The following is a 21,637-nucleotide window of genomic DNA, read 5'->3' as shown; positions in this document are numbered from 1 at the left end:
AAATGCTGGGTACATGCTGGTTACATTTCAGTGACATTTCTGCAGAGGCTAATGGCCCATTGGATTAACACAGGAGGGGTTCCTGGCTGTCCCATTCAGTTTGAATGGGACTGCCAGGGACCCCAGCTGTTAATCCGATGGGCCATTAGTCTGTCTGCAGAAATGTGTGAAATGTTGCAGCATGTACCCAGCATATTCCCAGCATGTACCTGGGTCTTTTTGGAGATTGCCCAGGTTTGTTTTAGAATAATCGTCGGCACTACAGTAATACCAGATTTCCATATCAATGGGAATATTGACCATTTTTTAAAGTAAATTTAGATTTTATCCTCAAGTGTGCTTTACACTGTATCTTGGAAGTATCACTGTCTAAATTTACAGCATGTATTTAAAAGTTCTAATAACTGTATTGGTTCAGGATACGTTTGTGTGGACCAACATGATGATTATTTGTAGATGAAATAGTGTGCAAAACTTTTGAGACCTCACAGGTCTCTTTTTCAAGTGTACCGCCTTTTTCAAGTGCAGGCGGGGAATGCGGGGAATGGGAGAAGGAGTGGCTCAGTGAGTAAAGACACTGACTGACACTCAGATTGCTGCAGGAGAGTCTGGTTCAATTCCCGGTGTCGGCTTCTTGTGACCTTGGGCAAGTCACTTTATCTCCCTGTGCCTCAGGCACCAAAAACATAGATTGTAAGCTCTACGGGGCAGGGACCTGTGCCTGCAAAATGTCCCTGTAAAGCGCTGCGTACACAATTAGCAGTGCTATACAAGAACATGCTATTATTATTAATATTATTCCCCCCCCCCCCACAGCTCAAGGGAAAGTGCATCAGTTAACAACTGTATACTTCATGTATACCTGAAGAAGAGTATTGTGAGGTTTAAAACATTTTCGCGCACGATAATTTAGTCTATGAAGAACTACTTAACGGTGAGCTATTGGTATCAATTGATTTAAACAGGTTTACTCCAATCCCTACTGGCTGCTCTTCACATATCTTTAGAACTATTTGCTATGTTTTATTGGTACAGAAGAAACAATTAGGGTCACTTAACATACATCACTTATACACAAATGTTATGGTCAAGAACACAATGCAATACAAAAACAGGGAGGGGAGGCCCAATAGCATAATATGGAGATGAGCCTTTTAAGGTGGAGATTTCAAGGTAAATGTAGACATGAGTCAGAAGTGAGAGAGGACATCCACAGCATTCTCTAAGCATGGAAACCACAACCAAGTCAATATGGGAGTTACATCTCAATGCTCTGTTACTGTACATATGTACATTTGTTCAACTTATGTTTTTATGGAGTTTTATTATCTTTTTCATGGAAAGTGGGGGTTGGTAAGGAATACAGAAAATAAAACTGGATGGGAAGGGTGGGTGAAAATGTATTCACTCATAGTCAAACTTCTATTTTTAACTGGTGTGCACAGAAATTATTTATCAACAGGAAGAAGAGTACAGATTGGGTTAAACGGTAGCTCGTCACGTGTATGTCTGAAGATATAATTGTAGGAGATCGTATGCAGGTTTAGATTGTTAAGTAACTAGGGTTTGGGATCTGTTGTGCCTTCTTTAAAGGTGAACCATGGATCCCATACTCTTTGACATTTGTGTTGATTCATGCAACATGGATGTCCATTTTTCCATAAGCATTATGTCCCATATTTTGTTTTCGATCTGTGCCATAGGGGGTGTTTTTTTCCCCTTACATGAGCTTGCTATTACATATTTTGAAGCAGATAATACATGGGTTATCAACTTGTCTGTGCATCTATCTAAATTCTCAATGGGTTTAAGCAATAGATAGGACCGAAGCTCCAGTGGAATGTTGCATTCTGTATCCTGACTAATCAGGCCTTTTACCTTTTCCAATAGGGTGCTAATCTTGGGGTACATCCACATGATGTGAAGAAAAGTGCCTCTGCCTCCGCACTCCCTCCAACCACTTGGAGAGTTACCCTGGGAGATTGCATGCAGTCTGTGTGGGGTGTAGTGCCATCCATGCAAGACTTTAATATTGGTCTCTTTTTTTAGCCGAACATATGGAAGACCTAAATATTTTCTCGATGACGGCCCTCAAATTATTGCAATGTAGTTTCAATCCCAGATCTCTCTCCCATTATTGCATGAACTTTGTTTTCTCTATTGTGCTTCCTATTGAAAGTAAGCGGTAGAATAAAGAGACTGTCACATTGTTGTTTTCAGAATAAGTTTAATTTATTTCTTAGGGATAAAGAACAATGGACTAGGAGGTTCAATAAAATAGCATGGATCTAAGTGCAGTGCGACAACAGTAATATGTTATATCTCACCTTTAATATCTTAATTTTGGAGCATAACTAGAGTTCCTCTTGACCGACAATCATCTATACAACATAGAGGGAACCTATCCTTCTAGATACAGTTGAGATGATCAGGGGTCACCTCAGGGGATCACCTATGTAAAACTTTGTAGTTATTCTCCAAGATTGAGACATGGATTGAAGACTAGTAGTAATGCAGATTGTCAATCACTCCTCCTTCCACTTTCTCATTGTCATGGGAGACCAGGCCATTTACACCTTTTTACCAGGTTCATGCATTGAGCAAAACAAGTTAATGAAATCAATTGTAAATGTACACACAGGAAAAGGCAAACACACAATGTTACAAAAACTACAGCAAAAAGACACACTTACTTGGGAATAGGGGTAACAACCTAGACTCTCCTAGATACAGGGAATCCTATCCCTGATAACAGTTGAAAAAACAGGACAGAAAATATTCCCCACATACAATAAACTTAGGACTGGACTTTTAAAAGTCCCCTCACAACCTTGTAGATGACTATACCGTTCTGGGTGACCTGGGCATTTACTGGGTATCCCCATTAACCTAGGGACCCCTTGACTGTTTCAGGGACACCTCATATCCCTATGACCCATTTACCTTTCTGGGCTGTGCTGAAGCATGCTTGGAGTACCTAAGAACCCCTAAACAGGTTCTCAGTGACCTGGGCATTTACTGGGTATCCCTAATAACCTAGGGACCCCTTGACTGCTTCAGGGACACCTCACATTCCTATGCCCCAATTACCTTTCTGGGCTTTGCTGAAGCAAGGGTAATGCTTTTACAACAGTTGGGTCAAAAAGCTGACACTCCTGAACCCCAAAAAATGGATCAGAGGTAACCAAACGGGCTTAACCTTTATTGTTGAGCCTGGCTACCTTTTCACCGTCACACTCACGTAAGGTTTTTATTTTTTATTAAAGATGTTGGGGGGTCATTTAGCATTGCATAAGGAGAATATATCTGGATAGGAGGTTCTAGGAAGGGTCGTTATTTAATCCAATGCAGGCTTCCCTAATGAACAGAAAAGTCCTCCAAACTGTGTTAATCCAGTTAGGGGGGGGGGAGGGGTAGAGGGAAAAGGCACCCTGGGCCATATTTACAAAGCGGTGCTATGACAATACACCTTCTAGCGCCAGATGACCTCTTCCCATTTAATAATTGGACGGGGTTTGCTTTCCTCTGATGTCACTGTGTGTTTGCACAGCCAGAACCCTGTCTCCCGACCCCCTTTACTTTATAAAAACCAAAGTAGCCAAACCATTAAAAGTCAATGAGACCGGTCGGAAAACAACATTTTGTAAAGAATTAAACAGCTATGTGGGATTGTACCTTCAAAGTGAGACCACGTCTTTTTTTTCCTGCAAATTACTGGGTGTCCTCCCTAAGTTCCAACACGTGCTCTGGTACTGAGTTTCTTGGTGAGTAGTGCGTTAGAAAAAGTTCAAAATACATAAATAAATACCAACCATGTCGATTTTGACTTTTCAGTGTAACACTAGAACTGCCTTTGCCGCAGTAAATGCATGCATACTACATGGAACATAAACACATTGCTGATGGGAGACTATGCCATGTGGTTTCTGGCTGTCTAGCTGTGAGAATCCACATATTCAGCAGTGACTGAAACACATACTGTAGTTCAGGAGTCCCAGAGCCTAGCCTCCTCAAAGTGACATGCATAGTGCTGGAGAAATGTAGTGGTGCGGCTTACACAAAGTAAAAGGTGTTCTCTCGTCACATTGTTGATGGTAAAGCTGCTGATTTCTGACAACCTTACTGAACGTTATCACTATGGCAACTGATTTCAATAAGCACAAATGTGTTAAGATGTAGTTGAATTTAAAAACACAATCAGATATTCACATCCTTCTTGGACGCAGAAAATGTGATTTAACAGTAGTCTGCTGGCCTCTTTCCTCCACTGGGCTCTGGCATGATGTTCCTGCCAAGAGGGCCTGTCAGGGCGGTTGGACCCCTAGGGATTTCCCCGATTTCCCGGCAGGCCTGTCCAACTCTGACTTGAATAAACCCTTCACATGGCAGATAAATGGAACATGTGATTTAATATAGATACTGTAAATGTACACTTATGCATTTTGATGGGTATTGTAAGCAAACCTTTACAGTAGATAACAGACATAGGGTCTTACTATGTAAGCTGTGATAACTCAGATCTGGTGGATGGAATTTAAGTCAATGAGGCTTTCCATGCGATATTGACAGATCGGCCCTATTGCAGCATACAGAATAAGGCCCATAGCATGAGTGATAAAAGTCAAACAGCTGCTGAACGGGTAACTACTGTAGGATTTCTGAATGCATACAAAAAGGTATAAATGTAGGGAATAGAGAATTAGTTTACCCAGTATACAGGGCCAATGAGGCCACCATCCTCTAAGAAGGCAGCATAGAGCTACACAAAGTGTCCAGCAGTATCAGGATTCTTTGGGGAAAATCATTCCTCATATAGCACCTCGGATACATGAAAAATATTTATTTACATATGTTTCTTAGAGTCAATGCCAGCTGCATTTTTTTTTCTGATAGCTATTGTTATAATCTACCAGGATAACCATTGAATGTGTAAAATTGGTCACTCTGAGTTGATCTAATATCGACATGCAGATGAACAGATCAAGAAGGTTTAGATTCATAGTTACTAAAATAATTATGCATTCAATGTTACATTATTAGAGACTTGTGTTGGTATTTAAGGTTTTCAGTGCAAAGCATTGCTGCAAAATGAGGATGCAACAAATTGCCTTTTGGGGACAGTAGTGCACTTTTGGCAGAGTGTCGACCGGCACTGCAATGTTTTTTTGCTTTTTTAACACACTTAATCTTGGTGTTATTGTGGGTATGATGAAATCTCATGATTCTTCTGATAACACTGGTTGATATATCAATGAATGTAGTAGAAAAAGGAACATCCTTTGTTGCATACATAATTCAGTCAGTCAATCTTGAGTCGTTCTTCTTTTGATTCAATGGCTAGAAATAAATTAAAAAAAAGTTTATGTTTATCAAACTGTTAGAGAGATAATGTTAATCTTACCGACATAATACAGTAAATTAATTGACTTGGTACAGAAAAGTTGCAGGCACCTTAACATCTTATGTAACATCTTTAAATAAAATACGACAAGGTTTCTGTAGCACCGATATAGTTACAAATGTGCATTACTTTTTATGAACACTCTTAAAAATATTTAAGTGCCTGGGGGCCAGCACTGTACTGCAAAATAATATGTTGGAAGCTTCTCTGGCAGCAAAGGGCTTAATCTAGAGTATTAAAGCAGCAATACAACGTTCCCCATTCCCACCCCCCAACCCCCTTATTTTTATGGTAAAGCATGTGACAGTGTAATTCTACATTCTTACCTAAGCTGGCAATTGTTTGGTTCTTCTGTTATAAATCTGTCAAAATCCTGATTGTGTGCGTAATATAATGGCCGCCATTCAGTTTCAACCAATCCTTTAGTCAGTGTAACTTAGCAGCTACAATGTATCCTTTTATTAGTAAGGTACTGTAACATTATTTATTGTTACAGTTTGCAGCTCAAACACCTGGGAATATTGGCAACAAATGATCACAAACAGGAAAGTGTTGCAAAGATCATGCACTATTTGGGAGGTGGGCTAAAACCTGCTATAGAAATCAAAAGATGCATTAACACTCTTTAAAAATGTTATTAAGTGTTGAATGGAAAAAAAACACTATTATCTAATACAACAGAACTTAGATTGTAAGCTTTTTGTGACAGGAACTCCTTTCCCTAAAGTTACATTTATCTCTCAAGCACTAATTCCCATTATGTGTGTATGTATGTCTTTATTTGTATAGCGCCATTAATGTACAGTACATACTGTAGCGTTTCACAGCAGTAATAGTTACAGTCATATAAATAATAAGCTATAAATAACACATAATAAGATATAAATAACACAAAGGGAAGAAGTGCTTCAGCCTTAAAAGTAATATGTGCTATATTATTATCACGTGTATTACTGCTTGTGAAGCGCTATGTAAATGCGCTATATAAATAAAGATAGACATACATACATAAAACTGATTCATCTAAAAAGAAAACCATATAAGATTTCACATCTTGCTGCTTTAACTAAAACGAGAGACCTTCCCCACAGTAACAATGTCTCCATTGCAGTTAGGAGGGATGAGAAGTAATTAGAGGAAGGCAGTGAAGGGTGGCAGCTGTAATTATTAGAGAGGGAGTTCACTTGTGTAGTTATAACAGTGTTACTTCTCTATCTATGAGAAGCTTAAGGCTGCGTCATGCCGAAGACTGCGCGGAGGCGTGCTCGCGTGTGATGTCACACGCGTTTAGTGGGAGTGTTTTTTGGGCATGCTAGATGCGCCATGGGGGGCGTGTCGGAGCTGGTTCACCCTCATTGGTCGAACTGCTCATGTGACCTGGCTGTCGCGCCGAGGTATCAGATTGAACGGATTCCTTGCGCACCACGCGCCCCCTCGCACAGTTTATGGGCGCGATCATTGCCTTAAGGCCGTGGTCTTCGGCAGCATGGACGCCGCCTTGGAGTGCTGGAATTACATGTTGTAGAGTAGACTGTTTATTTTTTCGGCGGTATTCCAAAAATGAAATGCTGTTTAACTCCATCATCACAACCAAAGAGGCCAATGTTTGGCGCAGTGTTTCTGGCACTTCAGGCAGAATGGGACTAAGACAAAAATCCTACAGTATATCATATTTTTTGTTAATATTTATTATTTCTTAATAATCTGATTTAACTCTTGCTTACCTATATGAAACTAACAGACATGTCAACTCTCACAGACCACTGACAAAAATCCATACTTTTCCAATAAAACGCCACTTTATGGACTAGAACCCCTAAATGCCACTGATTTATATTTAGGAGGTAGACATCTATGCACTGAAGGGGTTACATGTAACATACTATCCAGTTCATTTCATACATTACAGGGCAAACAGTATCTACTGCTGTGTGCATACTAAATCAAATATTATAAAGTACATTTTACAGTGCTTTCTACAAGTCTGTCTGACAACGGCAGTGGGGGTTACTCATTGAACTGCAATAGAGCCGGACAATCACTAACTGCTATTAAAGTCCATGAGAGTTTCTGTGCCGTGCCCAGTTCATCACTACCTCAGTTTAATGAATAACCCCCAGTGTTTCTCAACTAACAAAAAAACACAATTACTTACTGGTAGAGTCATTTAGGTACAGTCTGTTCTGGGAAATGCTACATTCTTCAAACCATTTTTTCTCCAAGGTACAGTTCTATTTACTTGGCAAATTTAGTTAAGCATATGAGACTACAACATTAGGCATAGATCTGCTCCTCTGCTAATGCTCAACATACAGTATTTATTTGGTTTCGAAACCTTTGTTACTGGGATATGGGAGTCAATTGATGCAGGCCTGCATGTGTCCACCTTTTCTGGGAAGCATGCTCCCTGAAATCTACCATCCCAGTATGTTCTCAGGATAGCTAATAATTGCAACTGGACTTGTTCCTGCCAGCAAACAATTAGTAACCATGGGACAATAGGTACTGACTTTAAAAAGAATATATTATTGACATATTTTCACCAATAGTCATAGGTCCAACTTGAGAGAGTGTGGCAATAACAGTTGATTCTGCTTAAATGTATAACCTCACATATAATTGCTAAGGAAATGCGATTGCACCTTGGATTATTTGAAGATGATATGGGTATTCTTGAAGTGCTAACACAACTGAATTGAAAAACGGGTCCCTGGATTATATGCATATTGTCGCACCACTATTGGACTGGCATAATACCCACAGCTAGTTATTGCACATGGCTCTTTGAGATTGAAAATAACTTTTCCTACAGTAGGTGTATTTATTTAAAAAAAACAAAACAAAAAAAAGGAGTGAGGACAAATCATGCACATCAATATATATAATTTTGATGTCAAAGTAAGGTGAAGTTGAAGTACTTTATAAAAAAATAAAATAATCAGCAGGACAGTATTTGAGCTCTATTCTGATGTTTTGTTTTTAAAACATTGCTGGTTGAGCATTGTTATTCTTGATAACAGCCAAAGCACAAATAGGATTTGTGTAAGCATACTGCAGTGTACCTATGTCTTCTTTTCAAACTGATGAGCATTGTGCGTGGCTTGAAGTCCTGTTCCAACAAAAGCTATCAAACAACATTCAACAAATCCATGCTTCTCGCATCCCAGTTTCTAACATTCCACACATTGGCAACACTGTATTTCTATCAGAAGGGAATATTCTTACAGAGCTAATCAACTTGTCGAATGTTATTTCAGGAATTCGGCAGTTATATGGTACTAAAGTGCTCTTCTCAAGACTAATACTACACAAAAAAACCCTAAAAAGTAATGCCAAGTTTACAAAAGTAAAATATGCAGTTAAACACATGCACACCAATTTAATTCTAAGGGGCTGATTCTATATGTGCCGAAAACAGCCCGATCAGCCACTTTGGCACATATAGAATCAGCCTCTACTGAAATTAAATACAAAGGATTTGTTTTCCAGACAAATTTTTAATGACTATACCCCACCATGAGCATTTCTAACATTGCTGTAATAGAATAGAAATATTCACTGCCGAGAAGTTATTTATAGCTTAAACCAGCAGAACGCCACTTTTAGATGTGGAGCAGGCAACACCACTCAAGGAGACTTTTCCTCATCCTGACTCATCCATAACAGGATGGGTCTGACAGTGCCTTTTATTGACAAACCTGACAATTAACTCCAGATTTGCAGGATAGTCATGACAGTGAGCTTAGAAAACAATTGCACCCTTAAAAATTCCAAACAAATTTTTTTTTACATTTTCAAAAGGAGGAATCGAAAAAAGTTCAAAACAGACACACAACAAAAATACATTTAGAACGTGTAAATCTTATGAAAGTTCAAAAGGAAACGGGGAAAACATTAAAATAAGGGGGGGCAACTTGCATTTACTTCAGTTTTGTAACAATTCATTATTAAGGATTGGGTATTAGTGATATACTGTATTATTAGCACTGATGAGAAATTACAACAGGGTTTAGAAGGTATCGTCACATGGTTTCAAGAGAGAGAGGTTACCCTACTTCGGTTTTGGATGAATAACTTGCCAAAGCTCAAGAACGTGACAGACACTCTCCTCTGTTGAGCCAAACAAGGAAGGGTATATTCAGTACTTTTTGTATCGACCTTTAGTGCACTCAGTGGTTAGGTAAAGAGTTATCCATAAGCACTGGGGTCTTGTCTTTCAAGATGAGACCCATAAGGTGTTCTAGATGCCCCCCTTCTTTTCTACAAAGGGGCAAGAATCTGAGGGCTCACTGGTCAAGGCAAATTTGGGGAGTGGAGCATTCCTGTAGACCTGCTTAGGGCAATCTAAGTTTGGTACCTTTCGGTACTGCTCCTGTTCCCCATGTGGGAGTGTCCAAAAGGGATGTAATTTCACTCATCCACTGATTGGCCATAAATGTAACATCAATACATTTTCCACCTGTCTTTCAAAAAACGTAGTTTATCTTATCAAATGCTCCTGTGGACTTGGATATGTGGGAGAGACCACACAGTCCATCAAGGATAGGATTAGACAGCACAAAGCTGTAATCCGAAAGAGGGACTTGGAAGCCTCAGTGGCTCATCATTTCACACAAGCATAATTCCAGTCAACTACACTATCAAGTTTTTGATGGCGTGGATAAACTGAGGAGAGGTGGCAATATGGTTACAATGTTGCTCCAGAAAGAGGCTATCTGTATCAAAAGGCTTGATACCCTGATACCTGGTGGTATTAATAAGGAGCTTAACCTAAATTGCTTTCTGTAGGATGCCCTCACAGTCTATTAGCAGGTTTGGATAGCCTGGCAAAATATGTTGTATTTGAACTTTATCATTTTCATGGTTACTTCTTTACAGATACCTTCCCTTATCTTTGGGTACCAGTCATTGTGCTATTTTACTGCTGAGCTCTGTCTTTGTTGGGTCACATCTAACCTCTACCTGCCATACTGTATCTACGCACCCGATCCTTTCCTTGACTTTCCACCTCTACCAAATACCACCTTTATCAAGTCCTACGTAGACACCTGCTGTGCTTAGTGCATTGCTATATTGTGTCCATTGTACTTATATACATATTGCCTGCTGGTATGCCACGTATAGGAGTTTTTTACCTATCTATTCCATATGAGCATATTTGGCATAGTGTATTCTCCTTATTCAGTACTTATCAGCACTGATTCTAGGTATATAATAATCTATGTTCTTGGTATTCTCATTTAACCTTCACAGTTAGGTTATGAGCAAAGTGAAATTTACTCAGTGTTTTGACATGTTCGGTTCCTTTGGCTATTTGTGCTGTGTCTACCAGTATTGCCTTACCTGCATTCTGATACATTACAACCAGGTATCTCTTCTGGTAGATTTGGGAGAAGGTCCGGCGCTACTGAAGCGCCGGACCTTTTCCCAAATCTACTCCATAATTCTCACGGTCGCACACAGGAGCAGCAGAGGTAAGAAGAGAGCAGGACTCAGATCGGAGAGCATCTAGAGGTAAGGGCTTTCCCTCCCAGCCCCGATCCAGCCCAGTGGTCCGCATTTGTTCCTCTCACTCCGCTCCCAAGTGGCTTATACTGACATCTACGGGTGCTGTGGTTGTACACCGGAGCGCAGGACAGTTTCACTGTACATCTCTTCTGGTATGTTAGCATTTGTTATACCAGTTCTATACTGTGTTGTATGTTATTGTTCTTTATTATACTAATGTATGATCTATGTCGTTTTGTTTCCACTTTCTGTGGCTGTATGCCCTGGCTGTTGACTACAGGATGATGGGACTCTGTGGATACATCATATGGCATCCAGCCATTGCTATGACTACAGTTGGATCTGCACAGCCTCTGTCGGGATATCCACACAAAGGGACGCAATGACATCATCAATATGGGCCTGTTATCAACCGCTCACAAGTTCCCTTTCTTTCCAGACATCTTCACTTCTTTTTTTTTTTTGCTACTGTGCCTGGGTATTTGTGCATTCTTCCTGTACTGTAATGCTGGTCTGAGAAGCTGGTAACACCGTGAGGTGGCTCTCTATTTTCGCCTTGTTTTTGTCCCCCTCTGCGTATCACACCTATTACCAGCTTGTTTTTTATTCTGTTTTTTTCTTTCTGTACTGTGGAGCTCATAGATAAGTATCTATGTTCTTGTCATTGCGTTTATTTTCTTTTTGTAGTGTTGTTGTCTGATTTTGCTTACCTGTTGCTGTGTTTTTGTGCATACTAGGGGTTAATAAATATTCTTCATTGTTTAACTTCATACTGTCTCTCGTTGAGTCTTTTTTCATTTGAGTGCAGGCCTCCTATTTTGTGTTTTAATTACAGTGTATTTACCTGGACTCGCTTTCATTTAAGAAATACACAGTGCATGGTGTTAGTATTAGGCTACGCTTATAGTGACGGCGACGCGAAGTCAGGCTGCAGTCGCTGGAAAAATCAAATTGAGATGACTTCCAGCGATCGCGACCAAGCTGTCACTCCATCGCGCCGTCCTTACAATAAGCGCACGCTACGGTGGCAATGCATTTGTTTTGACGCGACATATAAGCGCAGCCTTAGGATTTACTAATTTTTCACATAGGTGACATATGGCTTTGATGCAATAACATTCTATTTGAAGACTACTTCTGATAATATTTTCCGAATTATCTGAAAGCAAGTATTTGTAAAAGTGCACACTCTTCCTCACTTACATTTCTCTGAGTCCCACATGTAGCTGTTGAGTCTTTCTCCCAAAATATAGTAAATGTTAATGATAAAGGTGACTACAAGAAAGAAGAATATTTTGGCTCCGGGACTGATGTATTCCAGAAGAGGGTACACCCATACCCCTGTCACATGGTGAACCCAACACACCCTGAGAAAAAGCAGAAGGAAACAAAGAAGTTAGTAGTTGCAGATGTAGCATATCTTAAAATATGGGAAATACAACTGCAGAGATGTTTTTTTTTTTAACTTAGATTCCTTAGAAAAGACTAATAAAACTAACAAATGCTGAGAATCTGGAGAATGTTAATGTGTTGTTAAGACATTACTTTGTAAGAAACCCAGGGAGACATCAACCACACAATTATTTGCAGTAGCTATGGAGGAAAAGTAATATTTATTCAGTGGTGAAGGCAACTCAGGCCAGATGTGACACATGCATGGGTCATACAGTACATGCCAACGGATGCAGAAGGATCATGCAAGGGCACTTTCAGGAATTACAATGGCTATGTAATATTTTGAACAATAGTGAATGTTAAAACATTTGAAAGTGTTGACCTTTTGGGCAGTAGATTGCTTTGCACATGAAGAACTGAGATTATTCATTAACATTGAGGATTTATAGGTAGGATAAAGTAAATGTTGATTATCCATTATGGAGATTCTCTTCAAAGTTAAATAATTTTCACTACAGCGCAAATAGAAGTATTTGTGGTTACAGGATGGCCCGGGCTTGCGGTGGGTTTCGTTCTAAAGGCCCGCCGCAAAGCGAAAATCACAGGAAAGCGGAACTGGCTTTTTTCGGTGTGTGCGCATGCGCAGACCGGCAATTCGCCCTTCTACGCATGCACAACCTTAGAAAAACCATAATTCTGCACATGTGTGACCTCGGACCGGCCCGTTCTGCTCATATGTGACCTCGGACCGGCCCGTTTTGCACATGCGCAGACATGGAGGCCCCCTTCTCGGTACCGCCGTATCGGCGGATCGCCAAAAAGCGGGGCGCCGAGAAACGAGGCCTTGCTGTATTCACATGCCTCAATGTTAGCAGTGCAGATGGAAATGAAAGAGTATAAGATGCTAGAATGTTTTTTTATACTTCTGTGTTATGGGTGTGAGTATCATCACAGAACAAAAGAGTAACAAGAATATAACTACGGTATATACTCAACATAATGTAGTTAGTCTCTTAATTCTCTTCTTCTTAATTCTTAATTTTAAAAAGTGCACTAAGGGAGGAATTTACTAAGCACCGATGCGGGGTATCATCACCTAGTGAAACCCAGCCATAGAGTGAAACAGCGGTCAAGCCCTTCCATGGTGTTCACATGAACACTGCTTTAATCTTATTTAAACATAGGGAATGAAAATATCTGCACTTTTTTATAATGATGTTTCACAATTTACCATAAAAGTTTCCAGGAGTATTTCCTGGGGTAAAATAGAAAAAAATATAGAGCACTGCAACAAAAGAACTGGAGGCAGGATCAATTGGGAAAAAATCAAAAGTATTTATTAGCAAAAAATGCCCATGGGAGAGCTAAAAACACTCTGACGCGTTTTCATAAAGCGCCAGTCTGGCGAGAAACACATCAGAGTGTTTTTAGCTCTCCCATGGGCATTTTTTGCTAATAAATATTTTTTATTTTTTCCCAATTGATCCTGCCTCCAGTTCTTTTGTTGCAGTGCTCTATGGTTTTTTCTATTTTCTGCTTTGGATTTCGCTGACGGGATGCACGCAAGGATGAAATACATGGCTGCAATCTATGAAAGCTGTCCGTGAGTAAAGTGAATATTTCCTCTGGTTGGCTCACTGCCTATGGAATTTGCACGGATTTGACCTAGAGTGACAGGTCGTTATTTGACCCCATGGGTTGTCCCACATCATTGTGATACCCCTATTGGCTTCTAGTCCAGAAACACTTCATTTGATCTCATACTACAGCCTTTGAATGAACTTCATCCTAATTGCTATATAAAGGATTCCGATGATACTTTTGAATGCAATTGGACTTTAAAAGTTTCCTGTAGCACCACACGGAGATTCGTTTCTCCTTATACACAGTATTTCCTGGAGCATCAACAATGTCTGTCCCGGTCTTTGAGTTTATTGTTGTGCATACTGGTTTGATCATGACTGAATGATCTTTTCTATAAATTCTAGTTAGACCATATGTATCTAATGTAGTGACTCAACATATAGGTACTACCATAGTTCAAAATGTTTCAATATGGTTCCAACATTATTTCGATACCTTTAGAGATTCCATACATCATCAACTTCTTTTCGGCTATCAAGCACAATACAGGTCTATTTGTGGGTAAATATATTTTTGCTGCTTAAGAGCTCCCCTTATCCCAGGTTATAAACAGGAGTAAGATGGCAATTCATGTTACTGTCATTAGTTCACTTTGATCCTAGGAGAGATAGCCCCCCTACAAATCTATCAACTTGAACATTTGTTTTTCTCCGTGATGACACGTTTCGCGTGCTCACCCTGCGTGATGGTGCTTAAAGTGTCATTATGCTCCTGCTCCCTCCGTGTGAAATGCCATCTGAGAAGAGGGTCCAAACTATGTGTCACATACTGTAGGGATACATGTGTGAGTTAGTAGGCTTGATTTTAAGTAAACCATTCTCTTTCCAATATGCATTCTCTTTTATGGTAAACAGTGCACAGATCAGATACAGTAGCTTTGTGCTGTTCAATTTCTTTTTTGGTTTATTAATTTTTACCTCAGTGGCTCTGGGGGTCCCACGAAGTTCAACCATGCTACTCCAGTTTCCAGGGACCCCCCTGGTTGCTGGTATATTAACTATTACAGTCCTTGCTTGGGAGAACAATATGCCTGGTGGCACAGCCTATGCTCCAATGCCCCATAGAAAGATATGACGTGATTGGGAGAGGACATTGCTGTTTTCAACTGATGACCCCAGCAGACATAATGGTAGTTTTTTTTTGCCAGAACTTGGCAAAATGTAAAGGTTACATTTACCAGCAACCAGGCTGCCATTAATTCATGTTTGTGGGACTATACCTTTAAGTAAAGGCTAGTGTTGTACTACTTTGTTATGGCATCAACTAAAACAGAAGTGTGGTCTGTGCCTCCACAAAATGGTCTAGACCTGTCATTTCCCAGTCTTCCTACTCACTCTTGATAACTTTGAGCCTATTAAGTTGGGCAGCTGCCCAGCAAGGACTCTCTGGACACTTCCTTTTGGCTGCACAACAGGGGTGAAGCGAGACCAAGAACTCAGAACTAGTACTGAAACGGTAAAGCCTGTTATTTTCAAAATACAGTGTCTAGATCTGAAATGAGATCAGCAAAAAATATCCACACTTATCCATACTCCAGCAGCATAATAAGTAGAAATACACCTTTGAGCTTGACTTCTTTTACACATTGGTACAAAATACACTTTCTCACAGATATAACTTCTTTAAGTGATTTAGCAGATATATGTCAAAAGTGATAGACTTTTGTGTTTTAACCTCAAATGGTACTTGTTTTTCAATGGGAAACACACAAATGCAGCACAGACATAGCTTCTATTCCTGGCTTATAGATCAGCACAGCTTGTTCTCCAATTACTGTAGGAACTGAGTTATGTTTTATTCCATGTTTTCTCTTTAAATACTTAATTTCTATGGAAATCAGGCAAGCAAAGTAGCATTTCAAGAATATTTTAGAAACTTTGCTAGGGCATCAAACATTACTATCTAGACTCTATTAACACTCTCCTGCATCATTACAGTATCCCAGTCACGGACTTCCCTATACCTTCAGAGATAACTTGAAAGTTGCAATCGCTTTAACACAGCCACGAAGGGGCTGAAGCAATGTCACCAAGGTCCTTCCTATGCTTCAGTGCCCATCTGCAGAAACTGTTCTGTACTGTGCACTCTTTTAACATAAACTATGTGCCTCAAAAATCATGCTGATGTTAAGGCCTCCAGTAAGAAAAAAAAAAGTATTTTTATAGAGAAACAAAGTTGATGCATTAAATTCAGAAAAATATTTATTTTATTTCAGCTTAACATCTGAGGCGCCCCAAAGGCGGACGTCTGAAAGGGTTCCCCGAATGGCAGCGTGCCAACTGGCACTCACTGCTTCATTCATCAACCCCGCCTTCTGACATTTTTATTATCCTGGGCTTCAGGACTGAAATCTTACAGCTGAACTCCATCACACCTGTTCAGCTTAACATCTGCATCACCCCAAAGGTGGCAGCTAAAGGGCAGCCAGGGGGCTGTTGTCGTTTGTTGCCATTCAATCCAGCAATGAACCTGGCAGCATTCTGTACTGATAGCAATACATCCTCACATAACGTTATAACTTCAGCTTCCTCTCAGCTTTGTACTACTATTGCCTTGCTGTCCCTTCTTTACCTCTGCTCTCTGTCTTCCCTCTATCCCTACCTACCATACTTTTCCCTTCAAGCCCTCTTTCTTCATTTCCCATTCAGTACTGACATATCCCTCCTTTTGTAGGTATCAACTCTACCTGATACTCTTATCCCAGCGCCGCCAACAAAAAAGTAACCCAGAAATTCTCTCTCCTACTCTCTCTTTTTCTTCGTACTACTACTTCTACTCTGCAGCACGTATCCCCAAATCCTGGCCTACCAATATAATGTACCAATCCTTTCATGTTCCACATCTTAACCCAATGTATCTCCTTATCACGCACTGCCAATCCCTTCAACCTCATGCCTATTTCATATCTCCCTTCCATCCCTTTTCTAGGTGCCCCATGGCAGGGGTGCGCAAACTTTTCAGTCTGTGCCCCCCTGCCTGCTCTCACCCCTTGCTTGCGCCACCCTCCTTACCTTGTCTTCTGCGTCAAATGACATTGCGGGTTCACGTCATGTCACGTTACCATGGCAACGTGACATCACGTGAACCTGCAGCGTCATTTGACACCACATTGCCAAGACAAGGTAAGGGAGTTGCAGAGGCTTCACGCGATCTCCTGGCATTTAATTTAAATTCCTTGGGGAAGAGTGCACGGCCTCTGCAACGGTTGCGCCCCCCCTGGAAAATCTTGCGCAGTTTGCGGACCTCTGTTCTATGGAATGCACGGTCTAAAATAAATTTACACCAATCCAGGATTTATTCATTTTCAACCTCCTAGCCATTACAGAAACCTGGCACGCCACAAGAGACACAACCTACCCTGCTGCTCTCTCCTAGGGTGGCCTTTCCTTTAGCCACACCCCCAGACCTAGAAATAGATAGGGTGAAGGAGTAGTTATCTTACTTTCCACATGCTGCATGTTTCAAATCATATCCCCTTTCCCTCCTCATCCTTTCAAGCTCACGCTTTCATCTATTCTCTCGCCTCTCCCTCTGTGTTGCTGTCATCCATCACTCCCTGGATCAACCTCTCAATTTCTTGATAACTTTGCTGCCTGGCTTCCTAGCTTCATTTTATCTGACAAACCTACACTCATCCTGAGAAACTTTAATACCCCAATGCTTCTGTCACCTCTCTAACATCTTTCCTAAACCTCCTCCTTTGGTTTCTCCCAGTGGACTATATCTCCTACTAACTGCCATGGACATTCCTTGACCTAGTTTTCTCTGCCCATTCTCTAACTTTTCTAACTCTCCCTTCCCACTCACTGATCACTACCTCCTAACCTTTAGCGTCACTCTACCCACTGCACCCTCCACAAGACCTTGTTCCACAAGCACATACAGATACCTACCTGCCATAGACCGTCTCATGACGTCACATGACCCAGCGGCGTCATTTGACACCACACCGAGGCAAGGGGGGTCGAGTAATGGAGGATAGCAGGCAGGGGGAGGGGGGCGCAGCAACATAGGTTTGTGCACCCCTGACCTATATCACCTACTATTCTCGAGGTACTCCTTGAGAAAGTGCCTATCCAGTCTGTTTTTGTACTTTGTTTCGTGTTTTTTAATATGTAATTAATAAACAATTTTCATTTTTTATAACTGACGAGTTCCCCTTTTTTCCTTGGGGTCGCAGTCCCGCCAATATTTCCTTTTTGCTATTTTCATGTGATTGGAGAGACGCATAAGGGCTATTGTACACAAATTCCTGTGCAGCACCTGCTGATCAAGCGAACAGCCAGTTCAAGGAGAGGCGAGGTACAACAGGGAGCACAAGCAGCTCCACACTGACTTTCAATAAGAGGTACCGGGTGAGACCTGTGACCCCAGCAATGATGTAGGGGTAACTATTTTGCTCCTATCTGACTATCTGGGTAGGTCATACATATAACCTATGTTGTGTCCCCTTTTTCCTCTGAACAAAATAGGGTACCTTAGTATTGGAAACCTTTGGTACTTATCCCGTCTTTCTGTTATACCCTATCAAATTGAGATATACCAGAGACTCTCTTTTGACGTGCACTTCCTTGAGCTGATACTCTGCTTTTTCTCTCTATTACATCACAGATAAGATCGACATGGCATTTCTTTATGTCCTCCGCAATGCACTCCCTCCCTCCCTCTGCATACCCAATTATAACCTCAGCGCATTTCACTTTTTGACCGAGGATGGTGTCTCTATGCTCCTTTTATCCTCTGACCCTAAAAGCTTCATATCTTCGCTCACTCTCTGCCACACTAAATCCCATCTTAACTCACCTTTTTAAACTTTCTTTAACCACCAGCACATTCCCATCTTCTTTTAAACATGTACTCATCATTCCCATCCTAAATAAACCCCTTCGACCAAGCCTCTACTAACCTATCTCTCCTCTCCCCTTTGTCTCCAAGCTAGCAGAGCGGCTTGGTTCACTTTCTCTCAAAATCCCTGCTTTTCTATCTGCAATCAGGCTTCCGCCATCTACACTCCACTGAGACAGCACTAACAAAAATGGCCAACAACCTACTCACATCTAAGCCTAAGAATCATCTCTCGTCTGCCTTTGACCCTTCTCTTGAACACTCTTCATTCCATTGGTCTCCTAGTTCATGTCCTACTTCTCCAACCACTTCTTCACCGTTTGCTTTTCTGGTTTCTCCTCCTCTGCCAGCTCACTTTCTGCTGGGGTCCCACAAGGTTCTGTCCTAGGCTCTATGCTTTTTTCACGTTATAACTCTTCTCTCAGTGAACCAATACACGATTTTGGCTTTCAGTATCATCTCTATGCTGATGACACCCAAATGTACCTCTGCTCCTCTGACTTCTTCCCCTGTCTCTTGTCCTGTGTCACCAACTGTCTCTCTACTATTTCTTCTTGGATGTTCCACCACTGTCTGAAGCTTTACAGATGTAGCAAGACTCACTGACCACGGCACAGCAGTCGAAGAAGAAAAAGTGTGCTGTGCCAGAGTTAGTGTCTGCTGCAATTGCGTAGCCGGGAGTCCATGCTTCCAAATGGGACCCCTTGCAGTGTTAATCCTCCAGTGCTGCGAATGACCATGGGTGGCAGTGGCAATGGCAATGGAGAGAGTAAAGTTAGCTATCTGTACACGTCCAAAACTGAACTCCTAATCTTTTCCCCCCTCTACTGTCACCCCGGGAACTACATTTTCCACTCTGTAAATAACTCCACAATCTTTTCAACATCCCGAGCCTGCAGCCACGGGGGGCATTTTTTACTCTTCCCTCTCCTTCATTCCTCACATTTAATCCCTCACCGTCATCTCCACCTACAAAATATCACTAGAATAAGCACTTTCCTCACTCATGATGCAAATAGAATCCTTATTCAAAACAGGTAATAAAGAGATGAAGAGAGACCTCTCAAAACAGAGCACACTTAGTGGAGTACACTCAAGGGGCATATAAAACTTGACTTTATTAACACATAATAAAAAATAGAGAGGAGCTGAGCTTATTAAAGAACAGTAGAAATAAAAAAGCATTAAAAAGTTTCTAGTGACCAGTAGCGCATCTGCAGAGGTAGAGAAATCCCTATAAGTACACAGTGGTGAGTGACGATCACTCCTGAAGAGGAGTCTATGCCAATCAGGATTATATCGGTACAGTCCTAGTAGCTATCAATAGATTACTCCACAATAGTAAATGCATCAATAGCAGATAGATATCCCTCACCGTTCGGCAAATCTAACCCCTGCATCTCTGCCTCCCTCTCTGCAGAGCACTTCCTGGGTGACAACACGGCTAAGCAAAGCATCACCGCTAAGATGAGCGCCACGTGAATCTAATCGGACAGGACAACCATTAATTATATCATCTTTTAAGGTACAGTAGTACTTAAATATACTAAGACTTGTTGAGCAGTGTTATTATTTTTTTATACAGTAAAATTATTATTCACCTACTCATTATGTACTGCCTGGACTACAGCAACCTTTTCCTAGTTGGTATTCCTTTCCTTCGCCAATCCATCCAAAATGCTTCTGCTGGACTCATTTAACTTACCACATCTTCTGCTCCACAAGTCAAATCCCTACACTGGCCTCCTAAATCCTCTAGAATTACATTAAAAATGCCAGCTCTAATTTATACAGTCCTCAACGATGCTGCATATAGAAAATCTGTTATATTAATGTTTTTATTATTGCACACAAAAGAATAAACTACTATTTCAGTGTATAAAACAAAGTCTAGTTCCTTTTATTATTTGATAGTATCTTAAAAACGTAATCCTTGTCTACTCTTATGTTTTTTTACATATAAAATAACAGAGGGCAGTGGTTGCAGGAGGGAGACAGAGAAAGGCGCAGTGGGCAGAAACATGGGGCAGGGAGTTCAGGAGAGGTATAGAGGGGGAGGAGGAAGAAGAGGGCAGTGGGCAGATGCAAAAGGGCAGTTGGTTCAGGAAGGCGCGACAGAGGAAGCGAGGGGCAGTGGTTGCATGAGTGAGAGAGAAAGATGAGGTTGTGGGTGCAGTGGTCACAGAGAAGGACAGTGGCTGCAGAAGAGGGGTCAGAGAGAGACGGCAGTGGGCAGAGAGAAAGGGGCAGTGGGTTCAATGGTCACAGAGAGAGGGACAGTGGCTGCAGGAAAAGGGGTAAGTAGGTGCATGAGAGGAGGCAGTGGGTGCAGTGGGCAGAGAAAAAGGGTCAATCCATGCAGGGGTTACAGACAGAGGGACAGTGGCTGCAGGAGAGGGGGTAAGTGGGTACAGGAGAGGGCTCAGAAAGTGAGAGGGCAGTGGGTACAGAGAGAGGGGGGGCAGTGCACATCCTAGCTCCAAGGGAACAATTGCAGAAGGAGGAGGTCACATGGCAGGCAGCCTCTGCACTGAATGCCTGCTGCCTGCCATATGACATCCTCCTTCTTGGGGCCCTATACTCAAGGGATTCTGCGACTTGTGGTCCTGCTGCCTTTCTAAGTTGTAGCATTATACCCCTGAGGAAGAGAGCAGATCGCTCTTGAAACGCGTAGGGTGGAGGTTCAAGCCCCGCACACATTGGTGTAGTACCCCCCGTACATCGGTGAATCAACGTGAGCTGCCAGCTAACCATCTCTTATAGCCGCCGACGAGTTGAACCAGCTGTTGCGGTTTCCCATTATTCAAGCGCCCTGCTTGGCGCCCTGCAGGAGTACCTGCTGAC

The 21,637-nt window shown here is 41.4% G+C and overlaps 1 protein-coding gene across 5 annotated transcripts in view; it reads right to left on the bottom strand.

The window, feature by feature from the left end:
- Positions 1-1,067: 1,067 nt before the first annotated feature.
- Positions 1,068-21,637, bottom strand: part of AIG1 (androgen induced 1) — a 448,408-nt gene continuing 427,838 nt past the window's right edge. The window contains exons 5-6 of one of the 5 annotated variants that reach the window (XM_075597122.1): positions 12,113-12,276; positions 1,068-5,337 (exon numbers count right to left, since the gene is read on the bottom strand). In XM_075597122.1, coding sequence (XP_075453237.1) covers positions 5,300-5,337; positions 12,113-12,276 — 202 coding nt within the window. In that variant the 3' untranslated portion in view covers positions 1,068-5,299. The remainder of the gene's footprint in view (positions 5,338-12,112; positions 12,277-21,637) is intronic. The other 4 variants (XM_075597123.1, XM_075597121.1, XM_075597119.1 and 1 more) reach the window with 4 other exon arrangements.

Source organism: Ascaphus truei, chromosome 4, assembly GCF_040206685.1.
Source record: "Ascaphus truei isolate aAscTru1 chromosome 4, aAscTru1.hap1, whole genome shotgun sequence".
NCBI classification, from domain to species: domain Eukaryota; kingdom Metazoa; phylum Chordata; class Amphibia; order Anura; family Ascaphidae; genus Ascaphus; species Ascaphus truei.
Note: the sequence above shows the minus strand (reverse complement) of the source record. Positions and strands in the feature narration are given on the sequence as shown.